This window comes from Siphateles boraxobius, unplaced genomic scaffold, assembly GCF_051911475.1.
Source record: "Siphateles boraxobius isolate OS27281-9 unplaced genomic scaffold, OSU_SipBor_1 46, whole genome shotgun sequence".
NCBI lineage: Eukaryota > Metazoa > Chordata > Actinopteri > Cypriniformes > Leuciscidae > Siphateles > Siphateles boraxobius.
Genome location: NW_027509097.1, coordinates 975,028 through 1,000,000, shown reverse-complemented (window position 1 = coordinate 1,000,000; position 24,973 = coordinate 975,028). Strand labels below are relative to the sequence as shown.

Below are 24,973 nucleotides of genomic sequence, written 5' to 3'. Positions count from 1 at the left end.
TGCAGGTTGGGTAAATAAGACATGAGCTTAGTATTTCTCATCCAGGCCCTTCAACTGCTAGCAACACACTAACACCTAAGCAACCACAAAACAATCATTGTGACTGGCATGCATGAGTAACAGTCTATCTATCTATCTATCTATCTATCTATCTATCTATCTATCTATCTATCTATCTATCTATCTATCTATCTATCTATCTATCTATCTATCTATCTATCCATCCATCCATCCATCCATCCATCCATCCATCCATCCATCCATCCATCCATCCATCCATCCATCCATCCATCTAAACATTTTTCAAAACTTTCCAACAAGGATTTTCTTTTCTAGATACACATTAATGCATTTTCTTTAAATTTACAGTAATTTCTTTCAATTTTAATTAATTTTAATTTGACTTCCTTGAATTAAAATGTTGGTTGCAATTCAGCGTCCTGTTTGCTACCTGAAAAATGTCAATTTAAAAAGCATACTACATTAAATTGTGTATGACACGAAACCCCAGTGTACTTTGAAATAATTTTTTATTTTATTTTTGGCAAATATATGCATTTCCAATTAGCTCTAAATACACTTAATATTTTCTCAGGCTGTACATGACTGAGTGAAATCGGTGTGGTTTTCAGGCATTATGCTCACACTTAAGCTGACATTGATCCTCCAGCTTACTGTGAAAACTGCCCTCATTTCCCACTCAAAAACCATCTTTGTATGCGGAGGAGCACATCTTTACTCATCTGAAGCTGTCACTACAGGGGTAACCGAAGCCGTAGGTGATGGGCTAGCGTTTAAGATGAAAGCAGAGGCCGTCAGTGGAGCGAAACGCTCTTTCAGAGATCACAGTCCTGACGGTGAAACTGAGAGCGAGCTGTTCTCTCCTCCACACGGCTGTAACACGCAAGATCTCCCTCTCCCAAATCTCAAACCCCATCCACACACATATCACACCATCTCACGGCGATATCATGGGGTCCATTTCAAATTCATTTCAACAGTTGCACCAGCAGGCATCTCTTCACACTCAGCACAGGTGTCAGTTTGGTGAAATACTGTTGGTGTACCGAACGCTCTGCTTCGTCATGCTACATCTCCGGTCTATAAAATCCATAAAACATATCAGCACTGTTTGACGTCTCTATGTGATGTGTCGGGTTTGATGGACTGTGACATCTCTCAGGATTCTCTCACAGAAGACGAATAAAAGAACAATGTGTTCTTCAACCTGGAGGAGCTTGGGTGCAAAGACCTGCTCAGTATGAGCACAAACTAAACTGTATATTACTTATATATTACACTACATTTAATATTTAATTTCATGATACTGATGATATTTTTAGATGTTTTCAATAGTTCCTGAAAAAGTTCAATTGCTTATAAATTTAAAAAGAGGTTTGTTCCAACTCAAGAAAGAGCTGAAATCTGCCCTGAACTCACGCATGACGTTTGAGATCCATATAGGCTGAGAGGTTTAGGAAAAGCCATATCGGGTTCCTTGTGTGTCCCTCGGGGTTAGCGTGAGGTGGTTTTTGGATGGCGCTGTAATTTGTCGTGTTGACTGTGGATAATTGCAGGTTTGTATCATATACGTGCTGAGAATGGTGCGATGAAGTCACCAGAGGAAGCTCTGAACACCGGTGGCTTTTATGGCTTTTGTGATGTGATGAGTGATACAATGACAGTATGAGACACTTCTGACCATGAGGAAAAGTCTAAAATATAACTGTCTGCTATTTGGATGATAAAATGTAATTTATTCCTGTGATCAAAGCTGAATTTTCAGCATCATTACTCCAGTCTTCAGAGTCAAATGATCCTTCAGAAATCATTCTAACATGTTGATTTGCTGCTCAAGAAACATTTATTATTATTATTATTATTATTAGCAATGTTGAAAACTGTTGTGCTGCTTCATATTTTTGTGGAAACCGAGTTATATATATAGTTTTTTTTTTTTTTTAAATAAATGCCTTTGGCTTTCACTTTTGATCAATTGAAAGAATTTAGAATATACAGTAGTCAAAATTTTAAGTGGATCAAAAAAGTTCATCAAAGTTGTCCTAAGACAAGAACGGGTATTGTTCAAAATTCATGTATAACTTTGATGAAATGTTTTGATCCACTTCAGATGTTGACTGTATATACCAATAATGTGCTCAGATTTGCCAAGATACAAAAGCCAAAAGTCAGAGATGTCAATATGAAGCAATTCTCATCGAATTCTTCTATTTTGCTAAACCTCTATAATCATCTTCTGAAACATCTGAGAAGTTGATATTTCACTGAAACAACTAAAACCTCCATTATGTCTCCCGAACAAATCTCTCATTGTTTTCATATATTGACCATAACATCTGCCAAAAGTCTGACTGATGATTGAACAGTTTGTTTAAGTGTGAAACAGTTAACCTCCAGACTTCAGCAACACAATGCCAGGAGCAGAAACCCATGCATACACACACTCCGCTGAAGTTTAAAACACTGCTCAAAGGTTTTAAGAAGAATTTAAGGCACAGATGGTAAGAATGAGCACAAGACTGTTTCTCATGGCTTTGTGTCGATCTATCACCTGCTGATCGGTGTCAACACCGAGAGGAAGAGGCGATCAGAGAGAAGCTGCTAAAGACAGACAGAGCGGATCATCTTGCCCCGGCCATTGTAAGTGTCCATTCACAGTGCACTTAGCGCCCCCGGACTGCAGTCAACAGGTGGGCGTGTCGGCTCGGCCCCGGGGCCACTCTCAGCTCTCGTCTTTTGTCATCCCTGTATCCCTCTATCTGTCTGTCTCTCAGCCCCACGCTCAGATTTTGGCCTGGAGCGCAGTCACTTCCTCAGCATTCCTCTCTCTTTACTTGACTGCGCCCGGTAAAAGACCCTCATGAGCAAGAGCAGGTCCCAGAGCTCACCTGAGGATCCATGTCTTCCCATCTCACCCCCATCTGGAAGGGCTTCAATTCATCTTCAGGAAACTGAAACGGACAAATCCGTCAACGATTGCCATGTTCAATAATATATATATATATTTTTTTTTACCTTATTTACATTTTGATTAAAAAAAAATGGGTAAAAAGGAGCAAATAAACTTCTTATCATGAACCATTTTTGAGGGAGACAACATAAAAATAATTAATAAAATAAATAATACAAATAAAATAGTGAAAAATATCTAACATACACATTATATAATCAATGTAAATAATATATGATAATAATAATACATTATATATATACAGATTATACAAAAATAATACAAAAAACGGTAATATTGTGGAACATAATTACAATTTAAAATAATGGTCTTCTATTTTAATATACTTTAAAATATAATTTATTTCTGTGACGCAAAGCTGATTTTTTTATATTACTGTTTTTTCTGTATTTTCAAATAAATAAGTATCAAATAAACGCAGGCTTGATGCTTATAAGAGATTTCTTTCAGAAAACATTAAAAATAGTAATGTTTTTTGCATATTTTACAGTAGACTTCACTATAGTTAGAGTCAATAACTTGTAGTCAATTGTGTATATTGTTTACATTTGTATTGTACAACATTTTAAATTGTTCTTAAAATGAGCAGTTAATTTACACAAATGTAAAAGAATTTAAGTACACAGTCTTGTTGTTTCTTTCTCTCTGTTTTTCTAATTTTCTAATTTGTCATGTTGCGATTCATCTCAGAGCTGTTTCAAGGCTTAAAACTCTTATCTGAAGAATTATTTTAAATGCCTATAAATAATAGAGATCTAAAAAACTCATAATCGAGATCTAAAAAAAAAAAAAGTAGGTGTTTAGTGATGCGTAATAGCATATTCATATCAAACTAAACCACTTCAGGGTTCTTCACTTCAGGGTAAATAGATGATTGTCTAAAAAGTGCTAAAAGAAAAAGTTTCTCAAAAGTATGTGGCAAATATTGTAGAAAATATAACTCCCCCTCATCTATTATTCAATACACAAAAGCTCCTCATCAAATAAATAGCAGGCGCTGAGACAAAACAATATGTGTGCTGTGCGCACTCAGATAGCCCAGGCAGACGCTGCATCTTTAACATGTGTCTGTCCCATAGATGTGGGTGTAAACTGCGGACAGCCCTGCCAGGCCCCGCGGACTCCTCTCCGGGCAGGACTGGGCCACGACAGCCATCCTGCAGTGTCAGCGTGATCTATGAACACTGTAACCTGAGCTGCAGGAGGGATGGAGGGATACAGAGACATTCCTGCTCCTCACGGGCCCTCAGAGCTCTATAGGGGCCACTGGTGTACACTGCAAACATGCCAATCACTGCAACTGAGATTAATCACACCAAAGACTGAAGTGCATTTCAAAGCTTTGGGTTTTTTAGTGTGAAGATTTTTTCCCCCCATTCATTTCAAATAAAAATCTTGATTTTGAACAACATGAGAATTTGTATGTGATATCTCTTTGTGCAAATGAATTTTTTTTATTGCATATATTTTATTTCAAAGTCATATGTCTTTAAAATGTTATTTCACTTATTTATTATTTTATTTTATTTTATAATTTTTAATTTAATTTAAATTTTATATTTTTTATCTCATTTAACTTCATTTCACTTTATTTAATTTCATTTATTATTTAATTATAATTTTATTTTATTCCTGAACCACATGGGGGGTGGATAAATCAAAAGATATGTCAAATATTCAAAATATTCAAATATTTGAAAATAAAACAACTCTTTTGTCTGAGTAATTCAAGATAACAGTTATGCAAATTCTTCCCTCTTGTGTAGAATTTGCATCCATCAACAGAATAGGATGAATTCAGGTTCATTGGCCACTTGATGACTGTCAAAAAGTTGGCCAATTTGCAACAAAGTATAGGACAAAGCATGTCTTTTTTATCATCACTATCATTATTATTATTATTATTATTATTATTATTATTATTATTATTATTTTAAAGTCTGCCTAACTCCACAAATACTACAGTGCACAGCTTTGTCTCTGTATTTTCTAAACAAATAAATGCTAATGAATAAAAAGAGGAGATAGTAAATAAGGAGAGGTGTAAGAAAGAATGTTGTGCCTGAGGATGCAAACATTCCCTCCTGTTGTGTCCATTCATGCTCTCCTGAGTGACGGGCAGCTGTGCCACAAGCCTCTGAATTATGTCATCATTTTAATTGCTCAGCATTTGCACTGACTGTACCTTTTTGTAATGAACAACACATGCACTTCTTTTGTATCCATCTTACAGACTTACAACGAGATTTTGCCAAAAGAAAACAATTCTGTCATTTTGTAAACTGTCTTTTGAAAGACTTAAAATTATAATAAGACACTTTTAGAGAAGAAGAAGAACCCACCAACAACAACATGCTGTGGTTGAAGGTGGAGCAGTGTTTTAAAACGCCAGCAGAGGTCCCTGTTGAGCTCCGCGTCACTGTGTGTGATAAAGCATGACTGTAACAGTAGGGCAGCAAAATTCAAAACACTATAAAACTGGAGAGCTATGGGAACTATCATCTCTCAGGGCCTAAAGGTGATTTATCTCAACAGACGAACACAGCAAGACGTCAAACTAACCAAAACACAACTTTTCCCCTCGCTCTTGCAAAGTTTAAATTGGATTTTAATCCTGTACCTGCATGATCTAAAACATAACCACTTAACAAATAAGTAACCAGACAGACGAAAAGAGTACTTACTAAATTATATAAAAAAAAAATAAAAAAAATATAACTACATATTCAGGAATTTCAGGATATGAGAGGAGCAAATGTCATGAGTTATGAATCAACTGAAATGGGATGGGACGTTTTTGGTCAGAGCCCTGCAATAATAACAATAATATTCTCTATGCACGCAGGAAATGTGAAAAAACTCTTGCATGTTTATTTGTTGTGCTTCACGAGAGTCTTAGCCTCAAGATTAAATGAGTTCAGTGGGTGATTCCAAACATTATTTCTTGTAATGGTTAATCCTGTTAGATTGACAGGAGCACTTGAGGTTGGAATGGCTCCTCGGCGTGGATAAAGGCCGACCGCGGGGAACACAGTCTAGCTGTCAATTCACATCTAACTCAGAAGAACTAAAAGCTTTTTCCTCGGCTCCAGGAGTCACCGTTTCAAGAAACAATCCTCTTACTGGTCTATGTGACATTAAGTTATTCTATATAAGAGTACACAGCAAACAAAGAGTTGCTGCTTTACATTTGATTTATAAACACTTTTCACTATCAAATTGGTTTGATATTTATCGGGTAAATATGAAAAATTTGCCACATTATGAAAGTAATATAGGTTGTTAGAGACCTGTTTTAAGCAGGTAGTACCAGTATGTCTTACATATCTCAGCTTCATGAACAATAAAATAAAAATATTTAAAAAAAAATAACGACAGCAATAAGCTCTTGTCAAATCAGAGCAATAAAATATTCAGTAGTGTTGCACCCACTGACTGTAAATAAGTGAAACCAGAAATAAATTGACATTAATACTAATTCTGAGAAGTTCTTCTGCATCTGTAGACCAGCTCTGATCATCACAGTAGTTCATAAAGAGCCTTTGTCTTCTTCACATATGAAACATCAGTGCGCTGTCAGTCAGGCTTCACGGGTCCCTGTAGTGTTTATCTGCAGGCCTGTCCCACCACCTCCAGCTTCAGATTTCTCTGGCATCTCTTGGTCTCGCTCAAGCAGCTAAGTGGCCATTCTCTTTGGTTCAGCTTATTGATGGCTTTGTCCCTCAAATTTCTAGTTATTCGATCTGGCCTGTGCAAAGGCGTCGGGGTAAATAAGGTATTGTCTTACCGAGCAGGTTACCTTACCTCTCACAAAGCTTTCAGTGCCACGGGCAGGCGTAAACTTGGCATAGCATCAGAAACAACAAAGAAGATCCGCGCTAGTAGGGACGTAACCTTAGCACAATCACCGCTTTATTTTAGGGATTTCCTCCAACTTTTGAGGGAAAAAGACAAACATCTTTCATCGTCTGTGTGCATGGATGATCATTTCTGAGCTAAAAATGAAACCCACATTTTGATTTGTTTCCATAACTTAAGAAAGATGCATATATTTTCCAATATATATGAAAGAAAAATCTCCATGAGAAAGGTCTGCATAGTTACAAAGCAAAGTCACTCCAGCGGGAGTTATGCTCTATATCAGTGTCACTGTTTCTGAACTCCCTGAAACGCCTCCATTGTAGTCTTGAGTTTTCTTCTGGGAACAAACACGTTATAATATTCCCCGTTTAAAGGGGACAGGACTGGTTGAGTTAGTTGGTAGTGTGTTGAACCTCACGGTTACGGGAAATTTCCCAAACGCACTCAAAGCGCTTGACCAATCACAACACACTGATCCGACTGACCAATCAGATCCCATTAAGCTTTTCAGAAGGAGGGGCTTCATACAGGAACTAAAGAGAGTGTTACTGGCAGACTGGGAAGAGAGGAGCTGCAACAATGGAGAACATGGGAAAAATTATGTTTTTTGAACATACAAGCATGAAAAACTATTTTAGCATAGAGCCCCAAAACAACATCAAGACTTTGTAAAGGGGCACAATAGGTCCCCTTGAAATTGAGAGCAAATGGAGACTTAAAAGTCTCCTACTTCTCAGATGTTCATCTAAAGATCCAAGTAATCTCACAGATGTCTCCTCACTAGTTTCAGAAGACATCTCAATAATGTCTCAAACTGTGCTCAGATTTTCCATAATAATAAAAAGTCAGATATCTCACTATGAACTCAGATATTTCGCACCACATTCTTCCAAATGATCTTAGTAATGATCTCCCACTTAATTTTATATCCTTTTACTGAAGGTCAAAGAATGCCACAGTTCCCATTTTACTAGAAACATCTGAGGCAACACACACTAACACACACACACACACACACACACACACATTTTCTTTTAAAACCTCAACAATTTGATAGAACCAAGGGACACAAATTTCACCTTTCCAGCCTTTAAAATGTTCCATTTTAAGTGAGCAGAACTGGACCAGCATGAAAGATAATAGTGTTATACATGAGACCATCCTCTCAGCTGCCGTTTCATTAGGAGTAATTGCTCAACGATTGCTCTGCTTATTAAAGGTGACTGCCATTCACTGCTAGGGTCAGCAATATGTGATGTAGATGATTGCTGTGTGTGTGTGTGTGTGTGTGTGTGTGTGTGTGTGTGTGCGTGTGTGCGTGTGTGTGTGTGTGTGTGTGTGTGTGTGTGTGTGTGTGTGTGTGTGTGTGTGTGTGTGTGTGTCTGTTAGGGAACATGCAGCCCTCTAGCATTGGCCTAATAAAAGAGCTGAAGAGATTGAGCCATTACGATGTCAGACCTCCTACTATTATGAGCCATTAAAAGTGCTCAACCACTGATTAAGACCCATTATATTTATTGAATCTAGAAACTGATTGATGTTGCGCTGGCGAAACACCTCATACCATGCACACCTGCCCCGGCTGTGTCATCCAGCGGTTTCAGAGCAAAGCTTCCCGGCGTAAAACCCACTCCTTTTAAATGTACACAGCCCTGAGTGAATCTTTGTGAATCTGGTAATGCACAGCTAGCCAATGCCAAAGATCAATTGGTTATTTTATAGCAGGCATCAAATAAATGAAACAATTGTCCCAAAGTTTTAAATAACTGCAAAGTATTTTTGATTTCAATTGACTATGCAAAGAGATCAGAAATAGGCCAAAAATAATTTACGTGAGGTTTACGCTGTCGGAAGTTAAGTAATTTGATTCTTCTCTGAGATTTATACATCCTTAGACTCTATTTATTTCAATGGCAACATCTATTTCAATGGCAACAAAAATGTTTATATATAACTGTAAAAAGTAAAAAGGCCCCCCCACACACACACACACACACACACACACGTATATATATATATATATATATATATATATATATATCGTTTTTATATAAATATTTATACAATAGGCCTACATATATGATTCCTACATGTGAATGCACCATTAAAGAAATTAATTGAACTTTAATAGAGTTGTTCAGTTTGTTGTCCAAAAACCTAGAAGAGGTCGACTTTTAAAAATAGACTTTTAAAAATAGTGTGATTTAATTTATTGAAATTTTATAATGTCTGTGCTTAACATTATTTGAAAATATGTTTTATTCTTGTGTGCTTTTCAAAAGCAAGTTATGTAGCTACATAAAGACTACAATTTGACACACCAGTTAAAAAAATTGACGTCATGACTGAACGACTCGAATGTTTCATCAGTGCTGCTAACTCCAAAGAACAACATCGATGCTTCGTTCTCTCTTTCCCATCTAGAGTAACTGAAGCAGATCCACTTTAATGAGTCAATGAAGCATTCTAATCTACATGTACTTCACTCAACTACAATGACAACATGAAGATAATGTGCCTTTTGATGGTGTTAGATAAAGCTAATGTGGCTAAACAACTGTGTATTGCACACTCCAGAAAGAGCATGTTAATCACGACACACTTCTGCTACTGTTGACATGTACACAACCAACCATACCAACAACCAACAGAGACACAGAGTCTTCCCTGAAATGAGTCAAAATCATGCAATGTTCCACACCAGGCAAACTCTAACTTTGTTTGAAATGCAAATAGCATGTTGTTGTTTTTTAGCTTCAGTTAAATGACTGCAGCATCTGAAATAATGAAATAAATGTCGCAAAATGGAATGCAATGTATAAGGGTTGTAGTCCCTCATTTCAAAGTATGTGGATTCAACAGAATCGCCTGAATCATTGTAGATTTGCATTCATTTTACATTCAAATTTGGGGCTAGAGGCCCCGGCAATCCAAGAGCTCCAAGACAAGCCCGGGCCTGAACCCCCAAGCTTTTTCATGAGTCTCCGGGCCGGTAGACGTGCCCTGTCCCACCTCCCTCGGAGACGCACGGGACAGTGGACCTGCTGGGAACAGACAGACAGGTAGTGCCGACAGTCTCTGTCCTCCCCCAAAGCGCTCCATTGATCCATTACTGCAGGCAGCTAACTGCATTTACATAGTGATCAGATAGTGACGCCTCTCTTTGAGTTGTATCAGGGCAGAGGGCAGGGTAATGACAGCTAATAATTACTCCATTTAGTGAAGGAGGGGCAGAGACACTGCCTCAGAATACAGCGCTGTTAGATTCCGTCAGCATGCAACTTTAAACCAGGCTCCATATACACTATCAAATAATGCATTATAACAATAATAATAATAATAATAATATATTTTGATCTTAAAGCACTTTTCATAGTTAAAAACAATCCCAAAGTGCAAGTATATCCCAGAGTATAAACAAAGATAAAAACCGGGAAGAAAAAATGAAGAAAAAAAAAATTTTACAAAAACATTTTTAAATGTTGGTTATTGTTTAGGTCGATTTTACATGCCAGAAATGCATTCAATGTATGTTTTATCCGAAGATACGTTTCCTGGGATTAACCCATGACCTCAGTGTTAGTAGCACCATACTGTACCATTACGGAGACATATTACCATCCAGGGAATATTATAGATAGCCTAACTTAAAGCCATTGAAAATTGTGACTTGAAATAAAGTACAATATTTTTAAAAACTTAAGCTTTTGGCTAGTTGCCAAGGAAACATTTCTTATTTTCATTTAGTTTAACTTGATGTGCTAAAATAATTCAAATTAAATCTGAAATAAAAATGTATAAAAATGATAGACAAAACTATTCACACCATACGACAAAATTAAAAAAAATTAAAATAAAAGATTGAAAATCTAAAAATAAGAAGTTAAAACTATGAATAAAAACAATGACACTAAACTAGCATTACAATTGAGGTGGCATTTATTTATTTATTTAATTATGATTTTACATTTACATGCACCGCAAGTTTCACCAAACATTAGTTATGCATTCACTAATTATAATAAATTTCATAGATTAATTTCTATCCAAATCCACTGACCATTCTGTCAATATATTAATTCTGATTTATATTTTTCACTTGTATTTAGATTTTACAATTATCTAAATTATTCATCAGATTTCCAAAGTGACTAAAGAATGAGAAATATAAAAAAGGCAATCCATAAATCTGAGACAGTTAAATCAGACGTGCAGCAATAATAAGTTTCAGTAAAAATAAAATCATATATATATATATAACTTTTTTTTTTTTTTGACCTGTGTTGATTTTGGTCAGTGTCAATCCATAAATGTGTCTCTGTTGTCTAATTGCTCTGTGGTTGGTCCTAAAGCTTCCAGCTGTCTGATGAGCTGGATTTCTTTTGAGGTCTACTACAGCAGGGCTGGTGGCGGCCGTTCCTGTCAGGTAGCTCACAGTGGGGATGAGCTGTGTGAAAGCCTGAAGCGTGTTGTCATTGATGTCGCTGACCCACAGGATGAATGTTTGGGTAGGCTTAACCTGCTGAGAGGCAGCAGGGGTTAAAACAACTACAAGGCCTTAAAAGATCTCTCCCATGTCAGCCTTAAAGAGGACGACAGCAGTGCTGGGCCTCAATGACACAAACACACTCACTAATGTACAGAGTCAATGAAGGCAGTATTTTGAGGCAAAAGATCTGCACATGGTGTCAAAAGCTGCATAATTCTGCTTATCTCCTTTAAGATTCCCTGTTTTGACCCAATTCTATTGCAGCATTTTAAAATGCACTTCAAGAATGGTGTGAAAAAATCCATTCAAGATGGTGGACAACGCAAGATAAATGTTTCTTATAAACATATTTCATTCAACAGCAATAATATATAGATAATATTTATAGATATTTTAATAATTACCAAAAATACTACTTTACCAGAGATAATACTCCATTTAATAATATTTTACAAAGTATGTTACTGTTAACTAAAACTAAAACTATTATATTTTTCGTTAAATACAATAAAACATTAAATAGTAATATAATTTAAAAAAATATTACATAGAAAATTATACCGAAAATTTGAAATGTTGGCCATTTACTTCAAGTAATTTAAAGCTGAAATTATATTATTTATTATAATAGCAATAAAATGAAATAAAATAATATTACATGAAAAAATACACAAACAATTAGAAATGTTACCATGGCAAGAAATTAATTTTAAGCTAAAGTACTACAATTACTGCACTACAACTGAAATAATTAGAAATGAAAGCTAAATAGAAATAAAAAGTAATAAAAATGACAAAAGCACATTACAAATTGACTAAAACTGAAACTAAAAATGAAAACTGAAAAAAAAAAATGAATGATACTATAATAACATTTAAAAAATACTAAAATAACACTGCGTAGAACATTCCGATTAGTCACCTATGAGTTTCCAGTTCATTTAGGATGCTCTCTTAGAGGACAGCTGTCTATGTAGGCGTACAGCTTACTAAGTTTTGGCACAGACCAATAGTTTCACAGTACAATCTGACAGCAATCCAACAAAGCAAATAATGATTATTTAGATATCCATACTGTTATTAGCAGGGATGTACAGGATTGGATGGAAAGTGTAACCTTATCTTAGTTTATTAGAAACAAGTGCTACTTTGAAAAACACCAGTAAACAATTAAAGGTCCCTTTATGAGTAGCTGCAGATCCAGATGTCTCTTTAGTTTTGATTGAGACGTCTGACGGCGGTTTATGAGGAGTCGTATTATGGTAATCTAACACCAGTTAGTTTTCTAGACGACAGCTGAGAATGCTGCTCTCTGGCTCATTACACGTCCCGCTCTATGTTTGTCTCTTCCTCGTGGATGCTAAACCTTCACACACATTGCTATTCGAAGCTTCTGTCCACTGTCTTTTACTCCAGCTTGTGATCTGAGTGTCATCCAGTGCGTAAAGTTTCTTTCTGGGCTGCTAAAAACAGGCTCATCAAAGCTGACCGTGGCCCATTTGAGGTGAGGGCATGCGAAACGTTCGTGGGATGAGCTGTCAACATCATCCGTCTCTCGCTCATGGCTCACTCACTCAGCCCATATGATGTCATGGGAATGGAATGTGGTCACATGACAACATCTTGGCCAGAATAAGAAGAAATGACAACTTTTACAACACTCGCAACAGTGTCACAGAGATCTACACACACACACACACACACACACACACACACACACACACACACACACACACACACACACACACACACACGCGTTTTATGGGGACTGTCAATAGACATAATGATTTTTATACTGTACAAACTGTATATTATTTCCCCTAACCCTACCCCTAAACACAACCCTCATATAAAACTTTCTGCATTTTTACATTTTCAAAAAACATTGTTTAGTATGGTGTATAAGCTGTTTTGCTCATGAGGATCAAAACTATGCCGTACACTTTACAGTATAAGATACTATGGTTACTTAAAGTCATATTTTTGCCCATTGCGGGTTGCCATGACACGCATTGATGCAGAAGAGATTAATGCATATTCCTTTTTTTATGGAAATTACAGTATATCATATCAAAAATTACAAAGAAAATGATAAAAATGTGCAATTATAAGATTTTCAATATAATAATAATAATAATTATGATGTAATAGTAATAGAAACATTATTGCATTTATATTGTAATAGTATATTATTATACTATAATATATATATATAACCTTTTTAAGGTCATTAAGTTTTTTTTTGTTTTTTTTTCCAGTAAGGATGCATTAATTTGATCAAAAATGAAAGTAAAGAAATTTATAATGTTACAAAAGATTTCTATCTCAAATAAATGCTGTTCTTTTAAACTTTCTATTCATCAAAAAATCCTGACAAAAAATTTTTCAACAAAAATATTAAGCAGGACTGTTTTCAACATAACACTAAAAAATGTTTCTTTGTTTCAGTAAATCAGCATATTAATTATTTCTGACGGATCATGTGACACTGAAGACTGTAGTAATGATGCTGAAAATCTTACTGATCCCAAACTTTTGAATGGTAGTGTGACTTCAAGTATATATTTTTGAAGTCACTTTTTCAGCCAAACACATTGTAAATGCAAATAGCATTGCCAGCTTTTTGACTTTGTAGTCCATTTTCGGTTTCAAAATCCATATTAGCAGGTTTTTGTTCATCCTGAAATTCAAGAAACCCTTTGATGTCTTACCACAGAAGGGTCTTCACCAATATATAATAATGACTGTTATGAGGATGACCACCTTATCACAGTAATTCATTGAAATAGTGTTGGGGGGAGGAGTTCACTCACTCATTTAAGGCTCTTTCTTCTCTTCTTTAGATTGATAGCAGATTCCTCTGAAGTCCAGCCCAGCCTTGAAGTGTATGCTGGATTAGTCCAGAACACAAAGGGTGTGGTGTGGTCGAGGCATGTCTGGCCTCTCTTGAAAGGGAATCATTTATGGCTCATTTCCACCGAGCGGTACGGTACGGTACAGTACGGTACGCAATTATTTCCGTTTCCACTGTCAAAGGATGTGAATGGTACCAAAATGCCGAACCGTACTGTAAAGGGTGGAGCTAGACTCACTTCAGAACGTTGATTGGCTGACAGAGAATCGTCACTCGTGCTACAAGGGGAATGACAACATAAGAAGCGCCATTTATCAATAGCCTATACAGTTGAAATATAATACTACTGTTATTGAGTCACGGAATGTAGTTTAAAGAGTTTTTCAGGTGAGAATGTAATTGTTTAAAGCTCAAATCCATGGTTTATTTATAAAGATTTATGAAATTTCGATCCAGGTTGTGAGATCCATTCCAGGCGAGCGCCTGGAGAGCGCTGACTTTCTATGTTTGACTGAATAGTTTGCTTTATTTCTTATTGTATAGCTTCTTGTACCTTTTAATTATACTTTTATAATGGCTATTAATAAAACTGAAATTTAACAAAAAGAGACTGGGTTGACTTTTGTCATTTTTAATTTTATGTGTGAAGATGATCAATGTAATGTTGTTTACTGCAACATGTGTTGTTTAGTACAAATGCACATATTGCCTGGACCATATTAATATGTTTAATATTTTTAAAATTTAAACGAAAAGAGGGAGGGTTGAGTTTTATATTTCGTTTTGTTATAAATAGGCTAACGTTATATATGCAGTGAATATAATCAATACGCGTTGCCTGAACCACATTTGTGTGACTATAGGCTAATGTTTAAGATTTCTTTAAATGAAAACGAAAAGAGGCAGAGTTGTGTTATATAACATAGTTTGTTTTATTGTTGCCTAAAATGTAGATAGATAACTGGAGTAGCAGAGCGAGTGACGCTTTCAAGAACTTGTTGTTCAATTGCAGAATTTTGCGTACTTGGTATTGAGAAACCCCTAATGTCGGTGCTTTGTCTTCTTGTGACAAACAGCCACATGCCGAGAAGCAAAATGATGTTGATCGCTTCTTTCCGGCATAAGCTACACCACGCTTAGGACACTTTATCAAGTAATGGTACTCTTGGCGGTGGAAACGCAAGCCGGATCAGGGTTTACCATCCTGAATCGTACTGTAATGTACCGTAATGTGCCGTACCGTACCGCTCAGTGGAAACGAGCCACTAATCCACTCAGCAATAGGTCATCTGAGGGCTTACACAGGCCGGCAGAGAAACACAACACTCTGATACTTTTTCATGGAGTTAAGGGAAAGGATTGGCATGGGGATTCTGATTTAACCTTATGGAAGACCACTGGAATGCAGTTAAAAGTTTTTGGGACAAATTTGTACCAAGAAGTGAGCTAAACCTAACAAAATATTCCCAAAACCTCCTTTTGGGGACATCCTCGTTTGTAAAAATAGTATAAAAATAAAGTAAAGTTAAATGCAGAAACATTTCTGTCAGGGTTAGGGTGTGAGTTATGGTTAGATTACAGTAGTTATACCTAGCTGTAAAACAATCAGTCTATGCAATGTCTCCATTTAGATATCCAAGTAAACATGCATGGTTGTGTGCACGTTTGTTTGTATGTAGTATTTGAAAAGAAAAATGTTGCATATTTTCAATGAGTCCTATTTTAGGGCTAGTGAGATATTTATTTATCATTTACATTTAAATATGAAATCCCTAAGTTCACTTTATTTTCTTCAATTATCATTAGATAAATATGATGATTAAAAAAAATGAAATAAGTACTAGGAAATAATCATTTTTAACATTTAAATTTACCATTGTAGCATTTAAATAATACGTTCAAAACAATAAAAAAATCATACATTTGCATAAATTAAATTTAAGCAAATACCACCGTGTCAGAAATATATTTTTTTAAAGTTTAGATATTATATTGTTCATATTAAGGTAATGCTTATTTTCTCGCTTGTTTTATATGACCAATTAATGTTGACAGGTTTCATGAGATTTGCCCTTACAGTTTTGAAAATGTATAGCAAACTCACCACCATGATGCTAAGAAGTTTTCTATGTAGTTAGGTTGTTACAACTCTAGAAAAGTCAATAGAACTTATTCCAATCCATCAAACAAAATAAACTGTTTTACCCAGCCAAACAATGAACCCGAAGAGCTCAGCATGAGGGTGTGAAAATACTTTAAAACTGCATTACACAGATGCCCTGTTCCATAGCCATTTTTTCATCTAGTCACTGATGCACACAGTATTCCCCAGAAGCCATATATCAGTACTATCACACACCAATATTCCCAACACAGTGGCTGAAACCTCCCTAAATCATTTTGCATGTCAAGTGGTGACAGTTCAGAGAGCTTATATGGGTTTGGCTCTATATAAACGCACCCATATGGAGACTGCAGGGTCGTTCTCTGGATCTCATCCCATTATCACCCCATACATTACCTCTTTTATGGGCCCAGTAAGGAGTCTGATGAGACCATACCAGAGTCATGCCAGTTGATGAGCATTATCCTCAGATATCAAATGTATGCTTCATGTTTTTTACAGAGCTGCGAGGAGCCCAGCCACAGTCGGGAACGTCAGCATGTTGCACCCTTAAATATTTAACTTCCTCAAGAGATCTCGCGGCGATATGAGATATTAGCTCCCTAATTCCTGCTGACTGGTACAAACAGATGTTGAACGTCAGGTTGAAACTATCATGTTCTTCAGGTCAGACAGTTTGGTGATAAAGCTCAGTTACGAGGCTGGACACATTGCACAGGATCTAGACACAACATTTACTGTATTATGGGTTTGACAATGATGAACAGACCGTAGGATGACTGAACCATCACTACTGTAAGTTATGGGTCTGTTTTGATAGAGCTGACTGGGCAGTAATAGTATCATGTTCATGCATCAAATGGATCCTTTATACAGGAGATAAAACGGTCAAGTCAGGTCTTTCCATTGTGGTCATTGCACAGACTTGATTCTTTATTAATCTCTATTAATGTTTTATCAATAATTCATCATTACATCAAACTGATTGACTTCAGAGAGACTATTAATGCAACTGAACAGTTTTAGTCTAATATAACTGGTGATTTCTACATCTACGTCAGTGTCTTGACCTCTGATATATAATATTTGGACAGACTTGACTGAATGTATGTTCTTGAATCTAAAGTCGTAAGCTTAAATGTTTCAGATTAGCTTTGTGGACAAATATAAACTATGAATTTCATTAAGAATTTTTTTTAAATGATTTTATTAAGCAATTTATATTTAAATAAAATATTTTAAACATTTTTAATATGAATATTTACTATATATATATATATATATATATATATATATATATATATATATATCCACATATATAAGTGTGTGTGTGTGTGTGTAAAATAAAATAATAAAAGATCGGAAGAGATTGAGCCATTACAATGTCAGACCTCCTACTATTATAAGTGTGTAAAATAATTAAAACATATTCAGAATGTTTTATAATGAAGTCCTTCAAAAGTTTAATAACTATAAGTCATTCTCAAACTTTTTAATATAAGATACTTTTTAAATAGTACTGAAAGAAGTCAACATGTCTGCACCCTTTTTTTCCCCACTGATTGATTGATTGAACGAACAAATGTTATTCTGAAATATAGGAAATCGTATAAGAATGAGTAGGTGCATTTAAACATTTGACTTGTTGTGTGCATTTAATCAATTGACTTCCTAAGTTAAAAGGTTTAGTCTAGAATAACTGATGAACCTTAAAGTCTTGACCTAGGATACACTTTTCTGTGTTCCTGTGTCCCTAACAGGTAAAAGCATCTGTTCGGCTAATGGCAATGGTGTTTCACACATCCCAGAGTGCAACACTATCCTCCAGTAACTCATCAGTTTGGTCTCAATCTCTGAGTCGCTGAGTGACTGCACTTCCCCAGGCCGAGTCTTATCAGCACTGACGGTAACACGATTCCTCAAGAGCTGCAGATCTCCACACCAAACTCTGTTTATCTTTACAAACGCACTGATCGAGAACTTAGTACCTGATTTGTGAACTATTTGGAAATTGACAAGCACAAACCCACATAAACTTTTGTCCACATCCGCACAGGATTGTATAGTAAAATGCCTTGATTTTAATAAACTAATGCATGATTTCTGATGCCACAAACTCCTCACCTTATATATTGTCCTTTTATCCAGGCATTTTCGTGCAAGGGTCAGATGTCAGTAGAAAGTGATATTTCCTCTTCCTGCTATGGGAAAACAGGATTAGATCAGATTATCAGATTGGATTAGATTAGAATAATCTTGGTCAAACCTCCTGCACTGAAGTCTCAAAGTTGAAGTCTCTATGATGAAGCTATAGTTAAGGTTGATGGGTGACCAAAGAGTTTAAACCTCTGATTATGGTCTTTCCTCATAGGAGGGGGACTAGAAGAACATCAACACCCTTTGAGACCCCCACAGACAAGCATGCAGACCAATCCCTGCCCCAGGGCATCCTCACCTTACATACAGGGGCCTGGCACCTGAAAGATGGGAAAGGAGAAGTGTGAGGGCCCCCAGGGGCCCCACGGTCAGGCTTACAAGGTGACAAGTCAGTGTCCATCTGTGGGGCAAATTTAATTATTTAATACACAACACAAACTTGTTTAACAATAAATTGTTTTATAATTGCAAGAATAGAAAGAGACCACTCAATAATGATTAAATGAATAAATTATTGAATATTTCCATGAATTTCATATATTCAATTGGCTATAATTAGGAAAATTACATTTCACACACTTCTTACACAAAGTGACTTTTTCTCTGGGTTTATTTTTAAGTCAGTTTGAAACTACTCAGATCGTATTTGCCCAGGAAAAAAGTAGGCTAACAGTTAATTGAACACAGACCTCGAATTAATAAAACAGTGAGAAATCAGGAAACTTTTAAAGAATAAGAAACATGTCAAAACATTTTTGATCAACAAAGAATGTAATTAATAAACTACATGAAATTATTTCATTATAAGCATGTGACAACCTTCTCCAATAAAATGGCAAAGCCCTTAGTTGCAACTATGGCTACTTGCCAGTAAAAATAATAATATGATAGTTTAAAAACATCATCACAATTTAAGACCGTTTACGAGATAAAATTGTTTAGTTTCAAATGTGATTAAAACTAGCTCACAAAACTAATTTTACACAAGTGTGTAGGAATACTATAGATTTGGTAATTTAGCTAATAGCTAAAAGCTAACTGATATCAGCCAGAATCTGAGGTAAGTGAACCAATCACCAACCAAAACTAATTACCCGTAGTGTACGAACATGCTGCACAAACTTTCTTCACGTCACATTCGTATGGGCGAATTCATAATAGCTATTCCTTTTTTAGCGTCAACTATTCATGAAGTATCGATATCTGATGACGGCAGTATCAATCTGAAACAGTATGCGCGCGCCCGCGCGTCTCATTGGACACTTCAGTTTGCACAATAATTCATGCAAATGAACAGAAACAATCGAATCCCAGGATGAATTTAACCAAATGCAAACTTAATTATTTTACAGTAATTGCAAGTGTACAGTTGTGCATGTCTGTTTATAAAAAAATCAAAAATCAAAATCAAAAATGCATTGAGTCCTTCCATAGGCTACATTTTACTACCAGGACGTTTTAATTAGACCTACTTATTTTTGTGGTTTTGGGTCATTGACGATCAGTTTGTTTAAATTTTTTTTTTTTACATCAACATTCAAAAATCCATTTAATACAGACAATGAATTGATTGTTTCATAATGTATGCAAGGTCTTTTAGAACTGTGTCAGTCAACATGAAAATAATTATGCTTATAGCCTCACCTTACAACAGTAATTAAATCAATTTTTGTAGACATTTTTTCTCTACAAAAATGTATGACAGTTGTAAGAAATGTAATAGCCTACAAAGAAGAACTTCACATGTAAACTGAACTAAAGTATTTTTTTCATTTTTAAGCTTTTAGCACCTTAGTCTAATTTGTCATTAACCCTTATAGTGCGTTATATAGCTATATGAAACTGACTGCATGTAGGTCTACCTACATCATTCTGACTATGAGAATCCATCCTGCAATACAGTGGAACAACAATGTCCTTTGTTAGAATAAAGACACACAGAGGGAAATTCGCTCTGAGTGCTTTCATTTGTTCCCAGATCTCTGTGTTTTCACTAGAGAGCAGCAGGGTGTCTCTGGTGATGCCAAAACCGTTCGTGTTCCAGCACTGTTGACACGAATCTCCTGTCAGTTCTGCTTTATCCCAGACAACAGAGCCAATTGAGTTGTATTTCAGTTTATTTTCATTTTCTTTCTTTGCGGGGCATGCAGTGGATTGACTTTGAAATAAGAGCAGAGAATATAAAGAGAATATCCTCCCCAAAAAAAATAAAATACCCGATTGCACAGCAAAAATCTAGGTTTGAAGCCATCTAAAGAGAACTTCCCTCCTAAAATTGAAGATTAATTATAAGGAGTTCTACAGCCTAATGATAGGAAAACCTTCAACAAAACGTACAGTTTGTTAGAAAAGTGATTTAAAGTGCTTTAAAGAACCTAGAAACATCTGCATGATGTTTGAAGAACTTAAAATGCTGCACTTTGTTAATCTCCAAAGAACCACTGGATAACCTGTACTTTTTTAAAGAGTGAGGATGATGTGAAACTTACTCAAATAAGCAGAGTGTAAATAAAAGCTTCCTGACCAACAGTTGAACTTTTGAACCCTCCAGATATGAAGCTGTGATGAATGACTTTGATTATGGTCGATTGCCTGCATTCAAAGTGACAAGCGGAAAATGTCTCAGTCTCACCTTCTGCTTTCGTGCAGCTCAGACTGGACTGGATTTAATGGTAGAAGGGGAAGTTGAATCTCTGGATAAAGCAGGAGATGGTATAAGGCTATTTACTCCGTCACCCAGTTGAGTCTGTGCCACTCAGCACCAGTGGTTGTACAGTAAATAAACAGGCCATGCACACTGCGGAAAAACTCTCCTGAGATAATGAGGACAATGAAGAGTTAAATGTGTCTGGCTTTTTGCAGAAAGCAATTAGGAGAACACCCAGCAGGGGCACGGATTAATTCAAACGCTCGATTAAACCTGAAATTCTTTTGATAAATAATTGTCAACTCAATATGTTTGCTGGGTCGATCTGTTATGGGAAAAAAGATGGGGACTGGTTAAATGACTTTAACATTTAGGGTTTCAGAAAAACCTTTTCACTGTACTATATGCCTCAAAAGTGCAATTTAAAAAAATTTTGTGTTCCTTTTTTTTAAAATGGATAAGTACTCTAGTGCAAAAGCTAATTAAAAGATGTCTTTAAACTGCCAGTTTGATTGCAGCCGTCTACAAACAGACTATATATAATTGCAAGCAACTGTAAACAAACTACATAAACATGCAAACATGTTAATTGCTGTTATGGTTTTGTGCATCTCTACGGCCACCCGCTGATCGCGTGGGAACACACTGAGATGCACTTGGAGGTGATTGTGTTTGTTGTGCCATTGAGACAGAACTTCATGCATATGACGTTTTGCTCATCATAGAGCAAATAAACAGAAGCAACAGACATGTCAGATATATGCACATTTTATTTACAAATCAGAAACATTCCAATTAAATAAAATATATCAAGATTTCTTCTACAAAAAACTGCATCTCCGAAGGCACTTGTTATAGTGGCCTAGGAAACAGACATGTGTGGACATGGAAAGTATCACAGTTTGGTGCAGAATTATCATTTAGTCAAGGCAGAATACATGTAAATGATGCAAACCCAAGCACTTGCTGATGTATCCAAAAACACCAGACAGGCACCACTGAAATGAACTTCAAGCTGTGCAGCTGAGGTGAAAGTGTTTAGAAATCAAGTCTATTGTAGTTTGGCCATGTACTCACAGAGCACATTAGAGTTTCGATGAACTTGAGCTTCCCTAAACTTCGGTTCCATCCCTGTTGTATATGAGATTATTGACACTGAAATGGTTGGAAAGCGAGTTGATCAAGCCACTGTTATTATGGGATGTTGAGTAGTAGTTGAGTCTGTTGGTGTTAAGATGAGCGGGTTCTGATGGAGGGGCGAGTTCATGTCCAGACATGCCGTGCGTAAAATCCCCCAAGTGTCCAGAGCTGACGTCTCTGCTTCTGATCCCGTTGCTGTTTCCCACCATTACCGAGTTCATGTTACCGATAAAGTTGTTAAAACATGGGCTGTGCTCGGCGGACGGTGAGGGAGATGATTTGGGCTCGCTGGGGGTCGGAGAGTTTTGGAGACTCTGCGGGGACGCGCTCATCAGACTCGCCGTGTCCGCCAATTTGAGCGCGTCCTCGGATTTTACAGACAGCCCACTGGCGTTTCCATCAGCTCTTCTTTTTCTCTTCCTCCTGAAGTTGCCGTTATCGAACATTTTCTCGCAATTGGGATCCAAAGTCCAGTAATTTCCTTTGCCTTAAAAAAAAGATTTAAAAAAATTTTAGTGCGCAAAGCGTTATTATGCACGCGAAACCAAACATACTAACTTATATGATCTATGTCTATGAGAAAAGTACGTTCAAACTTACCAGGGTCATCCTCATCCCGTGCAACTTTCTTGAAGCAATCATTCAAGGACAGATTGTGTCTTATGGAGTTCTGCCATCCGGCTTTGCTTTTCTTATAAAAAGGAAAGTTGTCGGCCACATACTGATAAATCTGACTGAGGGTCAGTTTCTTATCCTGAGTGTTCTGAATAGCCATCGCAATCAGCGCTGAATATGAGTACGGCGGTCTAACCATCTTGAAAAGTTCTTGCTGACTTGAAATGGAAAGCCACCCGAGATCTGCGCTTCCGAAGCCGGTGGGCGGAGGGAGAAACTGCCGCTGGTTCGACCCAAATCCTGACTGAATGTAAGACCCTCCGTTCGGGCCTGAGAGATACGGGGAAGAGCTGATACCTGGGCTGTTCATCCACAGGTAAGGGTTGGTTGTGGGCGAGGTGTACTCGCCGATTGCGTAGCTAGAAGGATGCGCAGGTGGCCTTTGCGCGTGGTGGTGGTGGTGGAGGTTCTGCTGGTACATGCTGAAGTTGGTGTCGCAGTACACGGTCATGTCCAGGATGTCCTGCGCGTTATGGTGCTGGAGGGGACTGGTCTGCTGGCTCGACGGCTGCTGCCCAAACGCGTTCATAATCCGTTCTCCCTCTAGAAACATGAAGCGAGCTGAGTTTCGCCGATCAGACCTGCTGAATGTGCTCGTATCTGAGGGTTTACCGTGCCCGCGTAGGCATCAGGGGAGGGTTATTTAACCTGTGCAGTGAATGAACTGCTGGTTGGCAACCCCTCCCACTGTCACACTTCTCCTCAATCAACTTCATCAAATATGCGTCGAGATAATTCATGTGATAAGCATTTGGGATTCAAGGCAGCTAAACGAAAAGTCTGTTTAAATACAAAAAAAGCAAAATTATCTATCTAAAGAACATATCTAGCCCTATAGACAAACTAGGCAAAATCAAATTAAATCAGAATATAGAGGATGCTGGATGTCACACTTTTAACTCCATATAGAATATTCTCAGTGTAGATCAGTTTATTCAAGCCTTAACGCATTGACTAACTAACCAAATAAACAAAGCTGTAAAACATTTTCCGTGTGATGCGCAGTTAAAAATAGTGGGGCATGTTGTCATTGTGCTATTTTTTTTACAAATAGGAACCTGTCATTGAAATAGCATAACCGGTTGTAAACAGTAGAAATAAAATAACAAAATGCCAAATGTTGGTCCAAAATATTGTAAATAATAAATTAAAGCACGTGTGACAACTTACCCTAGTGTGGTTTTTATTATGTTCTCTGGTTTATCCATTCCAAAATGGGGATGCTGGAATTTTAATTTAGATCACAGCATTATTCTAATTTAAAACGACTGAATTGAATTGAAACCAACACACAAAACAGGAAAAATAATAATTTGTGCAACTGGACTTTTGACTCTAAACCTCATTGATAACAACTAACCCTATGAATGAATCTAAATATTTTGGGAGGAAAAAAAGGTGCAAATCAATAAAATGAGATGTTTAGTTTAGACAGAAGTTAATGAACACTTAACATGAAATTAGTCCAATTGGATGACACGCCCCACCCCCCACACTATGCAAATGTACAGGACATCTTCTATCAACCGAACTCAATGAGGTTTCGCTTGAATTTACAATTGGATCGAATGCGACAGAAGAATCAAAATGAACAGAAACGTGTTGTTTTGGGGAAAGTGTTCCGTTATTCAGCTTTTGCATTACTATAGATTAAACTGCTACTTTTCTGACTTTTTAAATGAAAATGCACAGTACATTCATCTTACGAGAACATATGCAAAAGAGAAAAAAAGTGAATGCAAATTATAAACTATCTACACGGTCTACACTGGAAATATTTGTTTCACTATAATTTTTATAATTTAATAATAGTCATAAATATAATCTGTTGAATATAATTAAATATTTTATTAAGGTCTGTTATCTTTTATATTTATAATTAAGTTATTTGTAAACTATAGTTCAAGATTAAACGGATATAACCTTAAAAAGGTGAGGAAGCGTGAAAATGAACTATCTGAAAGAAATGATGACGATGGCATTTACATCATGTGCAGTTCATTCACATTGTGATTAAACTCGAGGTCTTTAGA

General features: G+C 36.5%; 1 protein-coding gene and 2 long non-coding RNA genes across 4 annotated transcripts in view; 1 reads left to right on the top strand and 2 right to left on the bottom strand.

Moving 5' to 3' along the window:
- The window catches only part of LOC143709691 (uncharacterized), a 759,555-nt gene that overhangs the window by 263,022 nt on the left and 471,560 nt on the right, over positions 1-24,973 (top strand). The window lies entirely within an intron of this gene.
- Positions 1,124-18,882, bottom strand: LOC143709690 (uncharacterized). 2 transcript variants are annotated; one of them, XR_013194383.1, is made up of 4 exons: positions 18,777-18,882; positions 18,446-18,522; positions 2,910-2,972; positions 1,124-1,252 (listed from the first exon to the last, which is right to left on the bottom strand). It is a non-coding gene; the product is annotated as an uncharacterized LOC143709690 (long non-coding RNA). The 2 variants fall into 2 exon arrangements; XR_013194384.1 differs by lacking the exons at positions 1,124-1,252; positions 2,910-2,972 and adding an exon at positions 18,257-18,321.
- Positions 22,120-23,570, bottom strand: foxi1 (forkhead box i1). The gene is made up of 2 exons (XM_077200279.1): positions 22,866-23,570; positions 22,120-22,752 (listed from the first exon to the last, which is right to left on the bottom strand). The coding sequence occupies exons 1-2, from the start codon at positions 23,491-23,493 to the stop codon at positions 22,238-22,240; spliced, it is 1,143 nt and encodes a 380-aa protein (XP_077056394.1). The 5' UTR covers positions 23,494-23,570; the 3' UTR covers positions 22,120-22,237.

Excerpts from the sequence above, each read along its gene's own strand:
- foxi1 (XM_077200279.1), bottom strand. The coding sequence starts at position 23,493 with ATGTTTCTAGAGGGAGAACGGATTATGAACGCGTTTGGGCAGCAGCCG. Across the intron at positions 22,753-22,865 it reads ACGGGATGAGGATGACCCTG|GCAAAGGAAATTACTGGACT; the intron begins GTAAGTTTGAAC and ends CTTTTTTTTAAG.